This window comes from Oncorhynchus keta, chromosome 36 (assembly GCF_023373465.1).
Source record: "Oncorhynchus keta strain PuntledgeMale-10-30-2019 chromosome 36, Oket_V2, whole genome shotgun sequence".
NCBI classification, from domain to species: Eukaryota; Metazoa; Chordata; class Actinopteri; order Salmoniformes; family Salmonidae; genus Oncorhynchus; species Oncorhynchus keta.
The window spans coordinates 19,978,086-19,992,444 of record NC_068456.1 but is presented as its reverse complement, the minus strand read 5'-3'; the positions used below and the strand labels follow the sequence as shown (position 1 = coordinate 19,992,444).

The following is a 14,359-nucleotide window of genomic DNA, read 5'->3' as shown; positions in this document are numbered from 1 at the left end:
AAAACACCGGGAAATCAAGTTTTTGACTGCCTTGGGCCTTTAAACAAGGACTACTTTAATAAATGTCCACTGATAATTTTATAATCACATTTACTTGAAGAACAGTACAGAATGACAGTTTGTGCTGTTACTGTCATCAGTTTTGTTACCAGACTTTGCATCTGCACTGTTCTTAAAGTAAATGTGTTTTTGTAAAAATGTCTTTGGAAATTGTTAAAATGTATTATTGTGCATAGAGTTGCATGGTTTGTTTAACTTTGCAATTATTGTTTTTTGTTTGACATAAGTTTTTATGTGAAAGATTTGAGTCTCAGTGTCCCTGTTACTGTGGAATTTCCCTTTACCAATAGAGCAGTAGATATCCCTTATGTATTAGGTTAACTAGCACCCCGTATTCTGTGGTTGTGTATGAATACTATGGAAACACATATTAGTCCTCTAGAATGATTTATTTTTGAAGTTGACTACTAGTTATTACAGGCAATGGTGTCTCTTTGACAGGCTTCTGACTGGAGTCTGTCAATATACTGCCCACACCACCCAGGCTGCATTCATTATTTGAGTTGAATGTTTATAGCTGAAGGATAATGGAGTTAGGCCTAAACTCACCAACGGCTTACGTCCATCCTCCATTCAGTATTGACTGAGCTGCCTGAGTCCCAGCCTCAGTGTCCTACTTGGGGTCCTGTCCTGTACTTGGCCAAGCCCTCTTGGCATCTTACCCCCAGGTTCTGATATCCACATCTCACATGGCTGCACTGTGGGATTGGGACTCAGGCCAACACATCCCTTTAAATTCTATTTCCTTCTATTAACACATTTCTTCTTTACCCCATTATGCTCTGATAGTCTTAAGTTGACCAACTAAAACTACCCAGGAGTTTCCTCTTAAGCCGCTATAGTTCCCATAACTATCTGGAATTTCCCCTTTGAAGGGACTTATCTGATGATGGACAATTAAAAAAACAAAAACAATGATGCCAGTCAGCATGGCCCTTGGATGATCGACACCGTGTAGCAGTTTATCCATGCTCATAAACTAAATGGACTATACTTGTCCCACTATTCCTGTGTCAGATAAGCCAGACATGCAAATTCCCCTCCTCCACAACCTTCTGACCTGGTTAAGGGGACCGGCACGTATATCAGCATCAGCAAGGTCTTTACAAAAGCCCTTATTATTGTCAATATGAAGTGACCTGCTTTGTGCCTCTGTGTGTGTGTGTGTGTGTGTGTGTGTGTGTGTGTGTGTGTGTGTGTGTGTGTGTGTGTGTGTGTGTGTGTGTGTGTGTGTGTGTGTGTGTGTGTGTGTGTGTGTGTGTGTGTGTGTGTGTGTGTGTGTGTGTGTGTGTGTGTGTGTGTGTGTGTGTGTGTGTGTGTGTGTGTGTGTGCTGCTTTAATGCAGCCTTTGTTCTGGAGCTGATCCAGATGAGTAGTAATGAGTCTGGGAATGGGGAACCGTTGGATAAGGAAGATGAAGGTTCTTTACCAGATGCTGCAAGAAAAGGAAGCTATACTACATGCAGAACCTAAAACTTCCCCTTCCCTTTGAACCAAATATGATTCACTATTATGCCCTATGGTTCTGTGATATCATAAAGCCTATGGCGCTCTGGTGTTTTTATGATAAGGTAGCTGTAACTCTTCAGCTTTGTTAAGTGTGTGGGGGGGGGACCAGAGGTCCCATTGAAGCATATCTAAAGTGGTAATGAATAGAGAAGACAATGTGGAAAGTCCGCCAAATATCTTTCAAAGTTCATTCTTCATTGTCTGTGGTTTAAAAATCAACACTATAGATTTAGAGGAAAAGGCTGATATTGAAATAGTAAAATAACAGACGATTGTTTCTGGTACTGTACAGTCCAACAAAAGATTCTGTCTATCAGGGATTGACTCCAGAATGTTTACTCTTTTCAACTTGCATATAAAAAAATACCAATGAGTTAGTGTAACGGCTAGCTAGTTAGCGGTGGTGCGCGCTAAATAGCGTTTCAATCGGTTACGTCACTTGCTCTGAGCCCTTGAAGTAGTGGTTCCCCTTGCCCTGCAAGGGCCGTGGCTTTTGTGGAGTGATGGGTAACGATGTTTCGAGGGTGACTGTTGTTAATGTGTGCAGAAGGTCCCTGGTTCGCGCCCGGGTATGGGCGAGGGGACGGTCTAAAGTTATACTGTTACATTAGCTTTGATCTTGTGCCAGACTGCCACGCTCGACACAGAACGCAGTAGGGCCGGAATCCTTGTGTCAATGCCGGTTTCCAGTCTAGTCATTGACCCAAATAAATTATTACTAATCTAGGAATCATGACATCATGTCATTGTCTGTCTCACTGCTACAACATACTGTATATATACTGAACAAAAATATAAACGCAACATGTAAAGTGTTGGTCCCATGTTTCATGAGCTGAAATAAAAATTCTCCTACATTTTCCACATGCACAAAAAGCTTATTTCTACAAAATGTTGTGCACAAATTTGTTTACATTCCTATTAGTGAGCATTTCTCATTTACCAATATAATCTACTAGAAAGGTGTGGTATATCAACTAGCTGATTAAATAACATCATCATTACACAGGTGCACCTTGTGCAAGGGACAATAAAAGGCCACTTTAAAATGTGCAGTTTTGTCATACAACACAATGCCACAGATGTCTCAAGTTTTGAGGGAGAATGAAATTGGCATGCTGACCTTAGGAATGGCCACCAGAGCTGTTACCTGGGAAGTGAATGTTAATTTCTCCACCATAATCTTCCTCCAACGTTGTTTTAGAGAATTTGTCAGTACGTCCAACCATCCTCACAACTGCAGACTACGTGTAACCACACCAGCCCAGGACCGCCACATCCACGCATGCATGAAAGTATGAATTTGCAACAGAAATTAAATTTTGATCTCTCTCTCTCAATTCAATTAAATTAAATTCAAGGGCTTTATTGGCATGGGAAACATGTGTTAACATTGCCAAAGCAAGCGAGGTAGATAATATATAAAGTGAATATATAAAGTGAAATAAACAATAAAAATTAACAGTAAACATTACACATACAGAAGTTTCAAAACAATAAAGACATTACAAATGTCATATTATATATATATATATATATATATATATATATATATATATATATATATATATATAGTGTTTTAACAATGTACAAATGGTAAAGGACACAAGATAAAATAAATAAGCATAAATATGGGTTGTATTTACAATGGTGTGTGTTCTTCACTGCTTGCCCTTTTGTCGTGGCAACAGGTCACATATCTTGCTGCTGTGATGGAACACTGGAATTTCACCCAGTAGATATGGGAGTTTTTCAAAATTGGATTTGTTTTTCGAATCCTTTGTGGATCTGTGTAATCTGAGGGAAATATGTCTCTCTAATATGGTCATACATTGGGCAGGAGGTTAGGAAGTGCAGCTGAGTTTCCACCTCATGTTGTGGGCAGTGAGCACATAACCTGTCTTCTCTTGAGAGCCATGTCTGCCTACGGCGGCCTTTCTCAATAGCAAGGCTATGCTCACTGAGTCTGTACATAGTCAAAGCTTTCCTTAATTTTGGGTCAGTCACAGTGGTCAGGTATTCTGCAACTGTGTACTCTCTGTGTAGGGCCAAATAGCATTCTAGTTTGCTCTGTGTTTTTGTTAATTCTCTCTCTCTCTCTCTCTCTCTCTCTCTCTCTCTCTCTCTCTCTCTCTCTCTCTCTCTCTCTCTCTCTCTCTCTCTCTCTCTCTCTCTCTCTCTCTCTCTCTCTCTCTCTCTCTCTCTCTCTCTCTCTCTCTCTCTCTCTCTCTCTCTCTCTCTCTCTCTCTCTCTCTCTCTCTCTCTCTCTGTGTGCTGGCAGCTGATGGAAGAGAAGACACCCATCAAGCTTGCCATGGTGTCCAGACTGCCTAAGTTCGGTGTCCGCCCCACCACGGGGGTCACCAGCCCCCTGCCCAATGGAACCACCCCTTCACCCCAAGACAGCAAGACCACCCCCCCAGCAAGACCCAATGGGGTGGTCCGTGCCTCCTCCTTCTCTCTAAAATGGAGGAAAGACGGTGGCAGTACTCCAACCACCCCCACTAGCCTTGAAGATGATGCATGCCCAAAGGAGGGAGGGGACAAGCCCAAGACTCAGCACTCCACATGGGGGAGGGAGATCAAGAAACCGTCCCCATCCACCCCTAAGAGGGTCAGGAGTTCTGGTTCGTCTGAGTCATCTACTTCAAGCCCCAGGGCCATCCCCCGCCAAGTCACAAAGACCAGCCCCAAGGCAGGGCCCAGACAGGGGCAGAGCGCCTCCTTCAGTGGAGGCCCCAAACTAGGCCAAAATGGAGCTACTGATGGCTCAGGACAGTCAGGTTTAGGGCTGGTGAGGCCACGGGCCAGCTCCAGCTCCCCGCGCAGCAGCTCTAGAGATAGCCTGTCCCAGTCCAGTGACAGCCTCAAGTCCCTCACACTGGACAACATGGTGCGCTCGCAGAGTTTCACCCACTTCAAGCAGATCCCGTCCCCGACCAACTTGCCCATGGCACGCTCCTTCTCCTTTAACCGGGCAGTGGAGCTGGCCAAGCCTCTAGCCAACACCCAGCTACAACCACCCAGGACCAACCACATCAGACCCCACCAGCTGTCGAATGGGAGGCAGGGCCTGGGGATGGGCCTCGGCCTGGGGACAGGGCAGGGGGGGCTTCAGTATCCTAGGAGCCTCTCTTCAGCCGGCTCCCCCTCCACAACCCCTAGTGCCCTGAAAAAACCTCTTCTCCCCAACTGTGTTCTGAACAAGCCTTCTGCTCTGGGCTATAGACTGACACGGCCTGGCCAGGTCAAGCAGCAGAAACCCCTGTTTACAGGGAGGGTGAAGGGGGAGGTCAGGGCTGGAGGAGTGGGGGACGGGAATAGGGCAGAGTCACCCCCCCTCACCCTCACTCCAGACCCCCTTAGTGACAGCGACAGGACCTCAGGGGGGCAGCTCAGGGGGACAGGGGAGGGGCTAGAGGACATGTCTCTCTCCTCAGCCTCATCGCTCTCTCGAGGAGACACCAGCGAGGAGTTCTTGGATGACTTTGATAACCTGGCTGATGGGGATGTCCCAGACAACAGGACGAGAGGTAGTACTGCCACTCAGACCCGCCTGCGGAGCTTCCTGATTGAGACCATGGACTGGAATGAGATGGGCCTCTCAGGTAAGCAAAACAAATTAAAAACACCTGCTGAAATCGTATCTTCTTTTGTTACTACTAGTTGCCACGATTAACCACTCTAGAGCTTTTATAACACTGCTTCAGTCCCATAATTCCTGACAGTCAGTAAAATGTACCGTATGAACTGTTTGTCCTGTTTGTGTCCCCTGTGCAGGGCGGAAGGAGGAAGTTGGGGTAAGGACAGCCCTTGACATCCTGCCCCCAGAGAGGGGAGACTTCCTTCAGGGCTCGTCTCTGGAGCTGTCCCCCTCCAACAGCTCGGGGGGCACCTACATGTGGGACGAGGAGGATCTGGAGCCCCTGGGACCCAGAACACAGCCATGTGAGAGCTATGACGACTCAGACCGCCTCAACAGCATGGTGAGTCAACGCTTGGTTTGCCCCAGGGTACCAAATTCATACACACGAAAACACCCATATCTACCTGGCTGGTCAGATACAGTCAGAACATAGAGAGCGTCAGGAGAATATTTTGTCATTGTTTAGAAAAACACTGTTTTATTGTCAGCAATTGTCTTGTCTTCTGCTTAGCATACACTTCATATAGTATCACTGACTAGTAATAACATACTGTCAATTCTGTATGATGCACAGTACAGTACAAAGTTAATTCATCAGATTGACTAGTGTTGGTATTCAGCAGAGGCCTGATAGTGTGTACCTTTGACCCTATTATGTCAGTCCAGTCCTCCCAGCAAGAGCTACCTGCTTTATTCTATCAATTGATCCCGCTGCTAAAAATTCAGTTAAATTAATCCTTAATTAGGGATTAGGAGAACAAAGACTCAAGTCAGAAAGGGAATGTGAATGCCAAGGCTGCCAGCCACCCACTCCCAACCAAGGTCTCCCTCCCGTGGGGTTCCCAGATTCTGGAATGTCTGCATAGCTCCTTACAAGCCACATATGATCTCCTGGAGATAATCGAACAGTTTCTTTCTGTTTTCCTCCCGGTGTTCCGGTGCCATTGGCTCTGGAATGTTTAACGAGCTTAATGACGGGGATTTAAAACAGTTAATCAGCTTAGTCTTTTCTTCCCTTCCTCTGGGGTTTACCATTACATGAAGACAGAATTGTTGACCGAACAGTGGTGCATAGACAACTGAGACAGTGTGTATTGGGGAGAGAGCTGTCTGGGGATGCCAACTGTTCTGAGTGGGTGTGAGTGACTCTCTCTAATATCTAATAATAATATTTAGCAGACACTTTTATCCAAACGACTTAAAGTCATGCGTGCGGCTTCGGGAATCGAACCCACAATCCAACTGAGCCATAAATCATTGCACTGATACAATGACAATGACATTCATGTATCTGGTAAGCCTTGTAGAATAGGGTCCATCTAACATACTGTGTCCTCATTGTTTGGCCTATTAGGTCAAAGCACCCTTGAGATGTGCTGCATTTGTTTGGAACACGTGATTCAGAGCAAACACAGCAAAGTAAAGCATGTATGTAGGGTGACACCATGTGGCCAAAGCCATTTGTTACACCGATAAAGAAGTATAGATTGGTGTAGAACGGGGGACTCCAATAACATATTGTATGGAACACATTTGTGCTGTAGTGAAGCTGTCTCTAGAACAATGCAAGGTGTCTTTCATGATCATGTGAAACGTCAATTGCTATGGAAATGCTGGGATGTGTTTTTCAATGATGTTAAAGTTAATTATAATGCAACTATGACGGTGACACGATATGGATTACAATTATCATCATGAATATTAAGGCTATACGCACTACATGTTACACACAGACACTCAACCATTCAAATTGGCCGAGTTATTATTTATTTGGACAGCACACATTATAGTCTTACTTTTATACAGACATCGTACACACTCTCACTAAATCACATCCTATATCATACACACCAACCTACTCAGATTTACTTTACACATAATATCTTGTCTCAATTTTCTAACATCTGTGGCATTGGCTCACAGGCAAACAGGCAAGGGAATAAAACCGATATTGCTAGAACCTATTTCTTAAATTCTAAATATCAGACATTTGATGCTCTAATTTTGACCGTCATAATACCTCTGATGGCAGTAATTTTACAAGCACTAATTATGGTCAATTTAGACTGAGAATAGTATCTAGTTATGGTAAGGGTGGAAATAAGTATAGCCAGTTATAATTGTAATGGTTTAGCAGATTACAAAAAAAAGAAGATCAGTCTTTATGCGGCTAAAAGAAAAGGAATATAACATATACTGTTTACAGGAAATTGACAAAGGAACTCCAAATGTTTGATGATATTAATTAACAAAAATGTTGATCTGAATGTGCAAATAGTCAGGAATGATTCGCAAGAAACGTGGATCTTTTTGAATATGAAAGTGGACAAAAAAGATATTTGGCTCATTCATCTATATGGTCCAAATCAGGATGATCCATACTTTTTCGAAAACATTTGTACCAACTTATTGAATGTACAGGCAACAAATGATCTAATCATTATGTTAGGAGACTATAATACAGTGTTAAGTACCTCAATGGACCGTAAAGGTAATCACTCTATGAACTATCATCACCGTGCCCTTAAGGAAATCACAAATATTATGGACACATTAGAAATAGTTAATATTTGGAGACTAAAAACCCCCAACCTAGTGAGATATACATGGAGGAGACTTAATCAAGCTATTCATTTTGACTACTTTCTTGTCTCTTTCATCAAAGGTAAAAAAAAAGTTTTAATAGGAGACAGAATGCGATCGGATCATCATTTAATTGGCATTCACATAACTCTTATAGATTTTCCACGAGGACGGGGATATTGGAAATTGTATCGAAGTGTATTGGAGGACAACATATTTTTAACTAAGAAAAAATAATTTATAACTGCATTTTTCCAGTATAATACAGGTTCAGCAAATCCCCTTATTGTTTGGTTTACCTTCAATTGTACCTTCAGACATCATTCAATTCAATATTCATCAATAATAAAAAAGCAGTTTCTGTCTAAAGAGACAAGACTAACTAATAGTACATGTAGATAGCAATAAAAATGACACTACAGAGATACAAAATATGTTAGAGGAAAAACAAAAATAACTTGAGGAACTTATTCAAGAATGATCTAATGTAATCTATTACAAAAATAAATCAAACTGGATGGAATATGGAGAAAAATGCACAACATTCTTCCTGAATCTCCAGTACAGGAACGCTAACAAAAATAATTTGGAGAAACTCATTACTGAAGACTGAGTCATCCATGATTCTCTGAATGATATTTTAAAAGAGGAAGCTAATTATTTTAGGCAGATGTTCTCTTTTCCGTCCCATTCTATCCCACTGAATGAAGATTACGGCAAGGAATTCATTCCAAATAATATAAAAAAATGGAAAATTAACAAATGTACAGAAAAATCAGTGCGAAGGCCAAATTACAGAGGAAGAACTTTTTGAGGATATTAAATCATTTCAGTCTGGAAAAATCCCAGAACCTGATGGCATACCAGTAGAGGTATGTCAAGCCTTTTTTGATATACTAAAAGCTCCATGGTTAGATTGTTTTAACTACTCCTATAGAAATGGTAGTCTGTCGGGTACTCAGCAGGAAGGTCTGATTTCTCTATTATTAAAACAAGACCCAGATGGCAAATATAAAGACCCAGTCTATCTAACACTTCAATGTTGTGATGCAAAAATACTAGCGAAATGCATAGCACTCAGAATTAAAAAGGTTTTACCAGGTATTGTTCATCCTGATCAGACAGGTTTTTTACATGGACAATCCATTGAAGATAATATACGACAACTACTAGAAATAATAGAATGTCATGAAACATCTAAGAGGCCAGGCCTTGTATTTATAGTGGATTTTGAAAAGGCATTTGATAAAGTAAGACTGGATTTTATTTATAAATGCCTGGATCTTTTCAATTTCAGTAATTCTCCTATAAAATGGCTCAAAATAATGTATAGCAACCCCAGGTGTAAACTAGTAAATAACGGCTACTTCTCAGAGAGTTTTGAATTGTCAAGAGGAGTTAAACAAGGGTGTCCACTGTCACCATATCTATTCGTTATGGCCATCAAAATGCTAGCCATTAAAATCAGATCCAATAAGCACGTTAGAGAAAAGCTCACTCAAAATAAAACATAATAAAAAGTATGTTTGAATGACACCTGAGGATCAGTGTTTTTACAGCTAATGCCAGTTTGCCTGAGGCTGATGCCATGCAGGTGTTTGTGTACATATATATACACACACTCTCATTCAAATAAATGCATACAAGAACACACACATACATGTAATAGTGCCAGACATGCACACAAACATATACAGTTGGCATTGTCCTTGATGTCCTTTGTTTTTTATAGATTTTTTCTTTGCTGTTTTCTTCTATCTTTTTCTTTTTTCTATTTACTTCATTCTCTTGGTTGTTGGTGCATTGGGGGATTCTTGGGGGTGAAGAATGAAATTAATTGTATTTAAATATATATATTTAATTAATATATATTTATATATATATTCTTAGGGGTTTGGGAGGGGTCTTGAATGGTTGAGGGACAGCTAATTGGGAACTGTGGGGGGGGATCTTGGAGTGTTAGGGTTCATGTTTTTTGGCCAGGTGGGAGATCTGTCAATGTGCCCTTGAGCAGGGCATTGACCCTGGATGCTTCTGTGTGTTGCTCTGAATGGGAGTCTATTGGATGACTGGTATGGTGTAGTTGTTGAGAGGCTTCACTGCAAGTATATCGTATGTTTCGGATATTCAATTTAAAAGAATAAATAAAAAAAGTTAAGGACCCTGGGACTAAACACCTCCCTCTGCAACTGGATCCTGGACTTCCTGACGGGTCGCACCCAGGTGGTAAGTGTAGGCAACAACACATCCACCACGCTGATCTTCAACACTGGGGCCCCTCAGGGGTACATGCTTAGTTCCTTCCTGTACTCCCTGTTCACCCATGACTGCGTGGCCAAGCACGACTCCAACACCTTCATTAAGTTTGCTGATGACACAACAGAGGTAGAGGCCTGATCACTGACAACGATGAGACAGCCTATAGGGAGGAGGTCAGAGACTGCCAGGACAACAACCTCTCCCTCAATGTGAGCAAGACAAAGGAGCTGATTGTGGACTATAGGAAAAGGAGGGCTGAACAGGCCCCATTAACATCAAGGTAATTTGCTAGTTAGCATTAAACTTATCTTATAAAATTAATCAATCAATCATAATCACTAGTTAACTACACATGGTTGATGATATTACTAGTTCATCTAGCATGTCCTGCATTGCATTTAATCGATGCAGTGTGTATCGTTGCTCCAATGTGTACCTAACCATAAACATCAATGCCTTTCTTAAAATCAATACACAGAAGTATATATTTTTAAACCTGCATATTTAGCTAAAAGAAATCTAGGTTAGCAGGCAATATTAACCAGGTGAAATTGTGTCACTTCTCTTGCGTTCATTGCACGCAGAGTCAGTGTATATGCAACAGTTTGGGGCCGCCTAATTTGCCAGAATTTTCCGTAATTATGAGATGACATTGAAAGTTGTGCAATGTAACAGGAATATTTAGACTTATGGATGCCACCACGGAACGGTTCTGTATTTCACTGAAAGAATAAACGTCTTGTTTTTCGAGATGATAGTTTCCGGATTCGGTCATATTAATGACCTACGGCTCGTATTTCTGTGTGTTATTATGTTATAACTAAGTCTATGATTTGATAGAGCAGTCTGACTGAGTGATGGTAGGTACCAGCAGACTCGTAAGCATTCATTCAAACAGCACTTTCGTGCATTTGCCAGCAGCTGTTTATGACTTCAAGCCTATCAATTCCTGAGATTAGGCTGGTGTAACTGATGTGAAATGACTAGCTAGTTAGTGGGGTGTGCGCTAATAGCGTTTCAAACTTCACTTGCTCTGAGACTTGTAGTGGTTGTTCCCCATGGGTAATGTAGTGGTTGCTCTGCATGGGTAATCCTGCTTCGAGGGTGGCTGTTGTCGTTGTGTTCCTGGTTCGAGCCCAGGTAGGAGCGAGGAGAGGGACGGAAGCTATACTGTTACACTGGCAATACTAAAGTGCCTATAAGAACATCCAATAGTCAAAGGTTAATGAAATACAAATGGTATAGAGATAAATAGTCCTATAATTCCTATAATAACTACAACCTAAAACTTCATACCTGGGAATATTGAAGACTCATGTTAAAAGCAAACACCAGCTTTCATATGTTCTCATGTTATGAGCAAGGAACTGAAACGTTAGCTTTCTTACATGGCACATATTGCACTTTTACTTTCTTCTCCAACACTTTGTTTTTGCATTATTTAAAACAAATTGAACATGTTTCATTATTTATTTGAGGCCAAATTGATTTTATTGATCTATTATATTAAGTTAAAATACGTGTTCATTCAGCATTGTTGCAATTGTCATTATTACAAATCAATTTTAAAAATCAGATTTAATCTGTATTGGCTTTTTTTGGTCCTCCAATAATCGGAATCGGTAATGGCGTTGAAAAATCATAATCGGTCGACCTCTAGTCCAAACACACCAAGACAGTTCTGAAGAGGGCACGACAACACCTTTTCCCCTTCAGAAGGCTGAAAAGATTTGGCATGTGCCCAAAGATCCTCAAAACGTATTACAGCTGCACCATCAAGAGCATCCTGACTGGTTGCATCACTGCCTGGTATGGCAACTGCTTGGCATCTGACCGTAAGGCACTACAGAGGGTAGTGCGTACGGTCCAGTACATCACTGGGGCCAAACTTCCTGACATCCAGGACCTATATACCAGGCGCTGTCGGAGGAAGGCCCAAAAAATGGTCAAGGACTCCAGTCACCCAAGTCATAGACTGTTATCTCTGATACCGCACGGCAAGCGGTACCAGCGTGCCAAGTCTAAGACCAAAAGGCTCCTTAACAGCTTCTACCCCCATAACCATAAGAATGCTGAACAATTAATCAAATGGACACCTGGACTATTTACCTTGACACCCAAACTCTATTTCATGAACTGCATTGTTGGTTAAGGGCATGTAAGTAAGCATTTCACGGTAAGGTCTACCTGTTGTATTCAATGCATTTGACAAATCAAATTTGATTTGATTTGTATGTGTGCCATTCAGAAGCTGAAAGAGTGTGCAACTCAATAGTAGGAAGGTGTTCCTAATGTTTTGTACACTCAGTGTAGACAGACAAGTCTCTTAAGAGGCAACAGCCAGCCATGATGATCTGTCATCTGGTGTAGGATGAACCTAACAAATGTCTTATGATCCTGTGTTGTAAAAGAGCTTCATAACACAGAACCCAGACAAAACAAATCACAGTCATCCTAGTTAAGCTGTGTTGCAATACCTCTGTGACTCCGCTTGATGGCAGTGTTACGTTAAATATGACATAAGTGTGTGTGTGTGGTAAGAGAAATACATCACTTGGTTTCCATGTTTTTAACTTGATGATTTCCTATAGCCTGCTGTTGAGCAGTAGACAGCCAGCTTCATAATTAGAAGTACTCCTGCCCTCATATTAGAGGTTTTAATGCATTATAATTGCATTTTTATTCATCTCTGTTTTGGATATAAATGGCATGATATTTTGTTTAACCTGAGCGATACGTTCACATTCCCATTCTTCCGCCTGCTTGCGTGTGTACAAGCATCCTGCAGATGACAGTTGACACTTGTCTGTTTTGTGGATATCGGCAAAGATATGTCCTAGATGAGCTATAATGATATGGCAACAGCTAATATTCATTTGGCTTGATTTGGTTGCTATAGAAACCATCACTATCATCACAATGGAAACAAGAATGTAAGTGCATGCATATGCATGAAGTGTAACGCTTGAGTCCAACAAAATGAAATATAACAGTCTGGATAAAGTTCGAAATGACACGGTTTCATATGTACAACATCTAAAGACCTGCCACACTATATTGGGAGCTTTGCTGTTTCTAAAATGCCGTATTTGGGTGTTTCTGTAGCCGTTGTTCATGTTTTGTGCTTGCCCTAATACTGCCCAATGAGCCCGAGGAGGTCTATCGCTGGTGGGGTAAGTTTCTCAAAACCAAGTGAAATCAAAAAGTGTAATGACACTTCTGTAGCCTCCATTTGGTTAAAAATAGCCAGTGGAAGACATATTGTAGAGTGGCTGTCTGTATTCATTCTAATGTACCTGAAATGGCTATTTCCACCGAAATGCTGTAACTGATAGACATTGGAATACACAATGCGAAGCCACTCTCTCTTCTATTCTTTTCACTTACTCTCTCCTTGGCCTGTTCATTCCTTATTCCTGCAGATACCTAGTATTTGCTGTGTTTTTATTTTAACTCGGCTTCTCTCATGTGAGACATATCCTCTCAGTAGCAGAGCAAGCTCCTGACGGCGCTCTGTCTCTAATCCTCGCCTCCTCTCTGACTTCAAAGCTGCAGAGCTGCTGCTTCTTGATTTATTTATTTGGATCTAATGTTAGGCTTTGTAGCGCTGGGTGGTGACAGCCTAATTCATTAGCAGATAAATGAGCTAGGTGCTTAAGCCTTTCTCTCTGCAGTACACTGCTGTTTATAGTACACACACTCAGCAAGCAGACTGTTGTCGTATTAGTTAGCTAATATCTAGGCTGCTTTGTTTGCCATGCAGAAATTGCCAACATGTCCCTACATTGTCTTGTCTGATCATTCATTGATTTCTTATTTCTCTCTCTTGCCTTCTGTCTTCCCTCTTAGTATATGACATACGCCTGCATGCATTTATAGCTGCTATACTGAACCAATGTGTCGTCAGCCAGAACCCGTAGAAACACATTTGATAGTGGTTACTACTGTTTTTTGAAAGTAGCTATTTACAATGATGAAGGTGATCTGTGTCAGCCCTAAGATTAGTGGGCTCAATGTAGTCATCATATTTTCCTGTTGGTTGCTGACCACAGTGGTAACTATTAGTAACTCCCTTAGTCTGTTTTAAATGTGATAGTTGAAGGTCTCCATTTAATCTCCATTTAGACTAATTTTGTTCCTCAACATAACGTTCTAAAACTGGCTAGTTTTGCCTCCTAGCATCTTTCCTTATGGAGTCTGCTTGATGTAAACCAGGCTTACTTTTACTTTGCTGCTTTTGGGTTTGTCGAATTGATTATGAAGTTGATAAAAGCAGTCAAGTGTGGGCAGTCAGGCAAGGCA

The 14,359-nt window shown here is 41.5% G+C and overlaps 1 protein-coding gene across 8 annotated transcripts in view; it reads left to right on the top strand.

The window, feature by feature from the left end:
- Window positions 1-14,359, top strand: part of ccser2a (coiled-coil serine-rich protein 2a) — a 73,984-nt gene that overhangs the window by 26,708 nt on the left and 32,917 nt on the right. For all 8 annotated transcript variants that reach the window (XM_035754440.2, XM_035754439.2, XM_035754437.2 and 5 more), the window contains exons 3-4: window positions 3,851-5,177; window positions 5,350-5,555. In XM_035754440.2, the coding sequence (XP_035610333.1) occupies window positions 3,854-5,177; window positions 5,350-5,555 (1,530 nt within the window). In that variant the 5' untranslated portion in view covers window positions 3,851-3,853. The remainder of the gene's footprint in view (window positions 1-3,850; window positions 5,178-5,349; window positions 5,556-14,359) is intronic.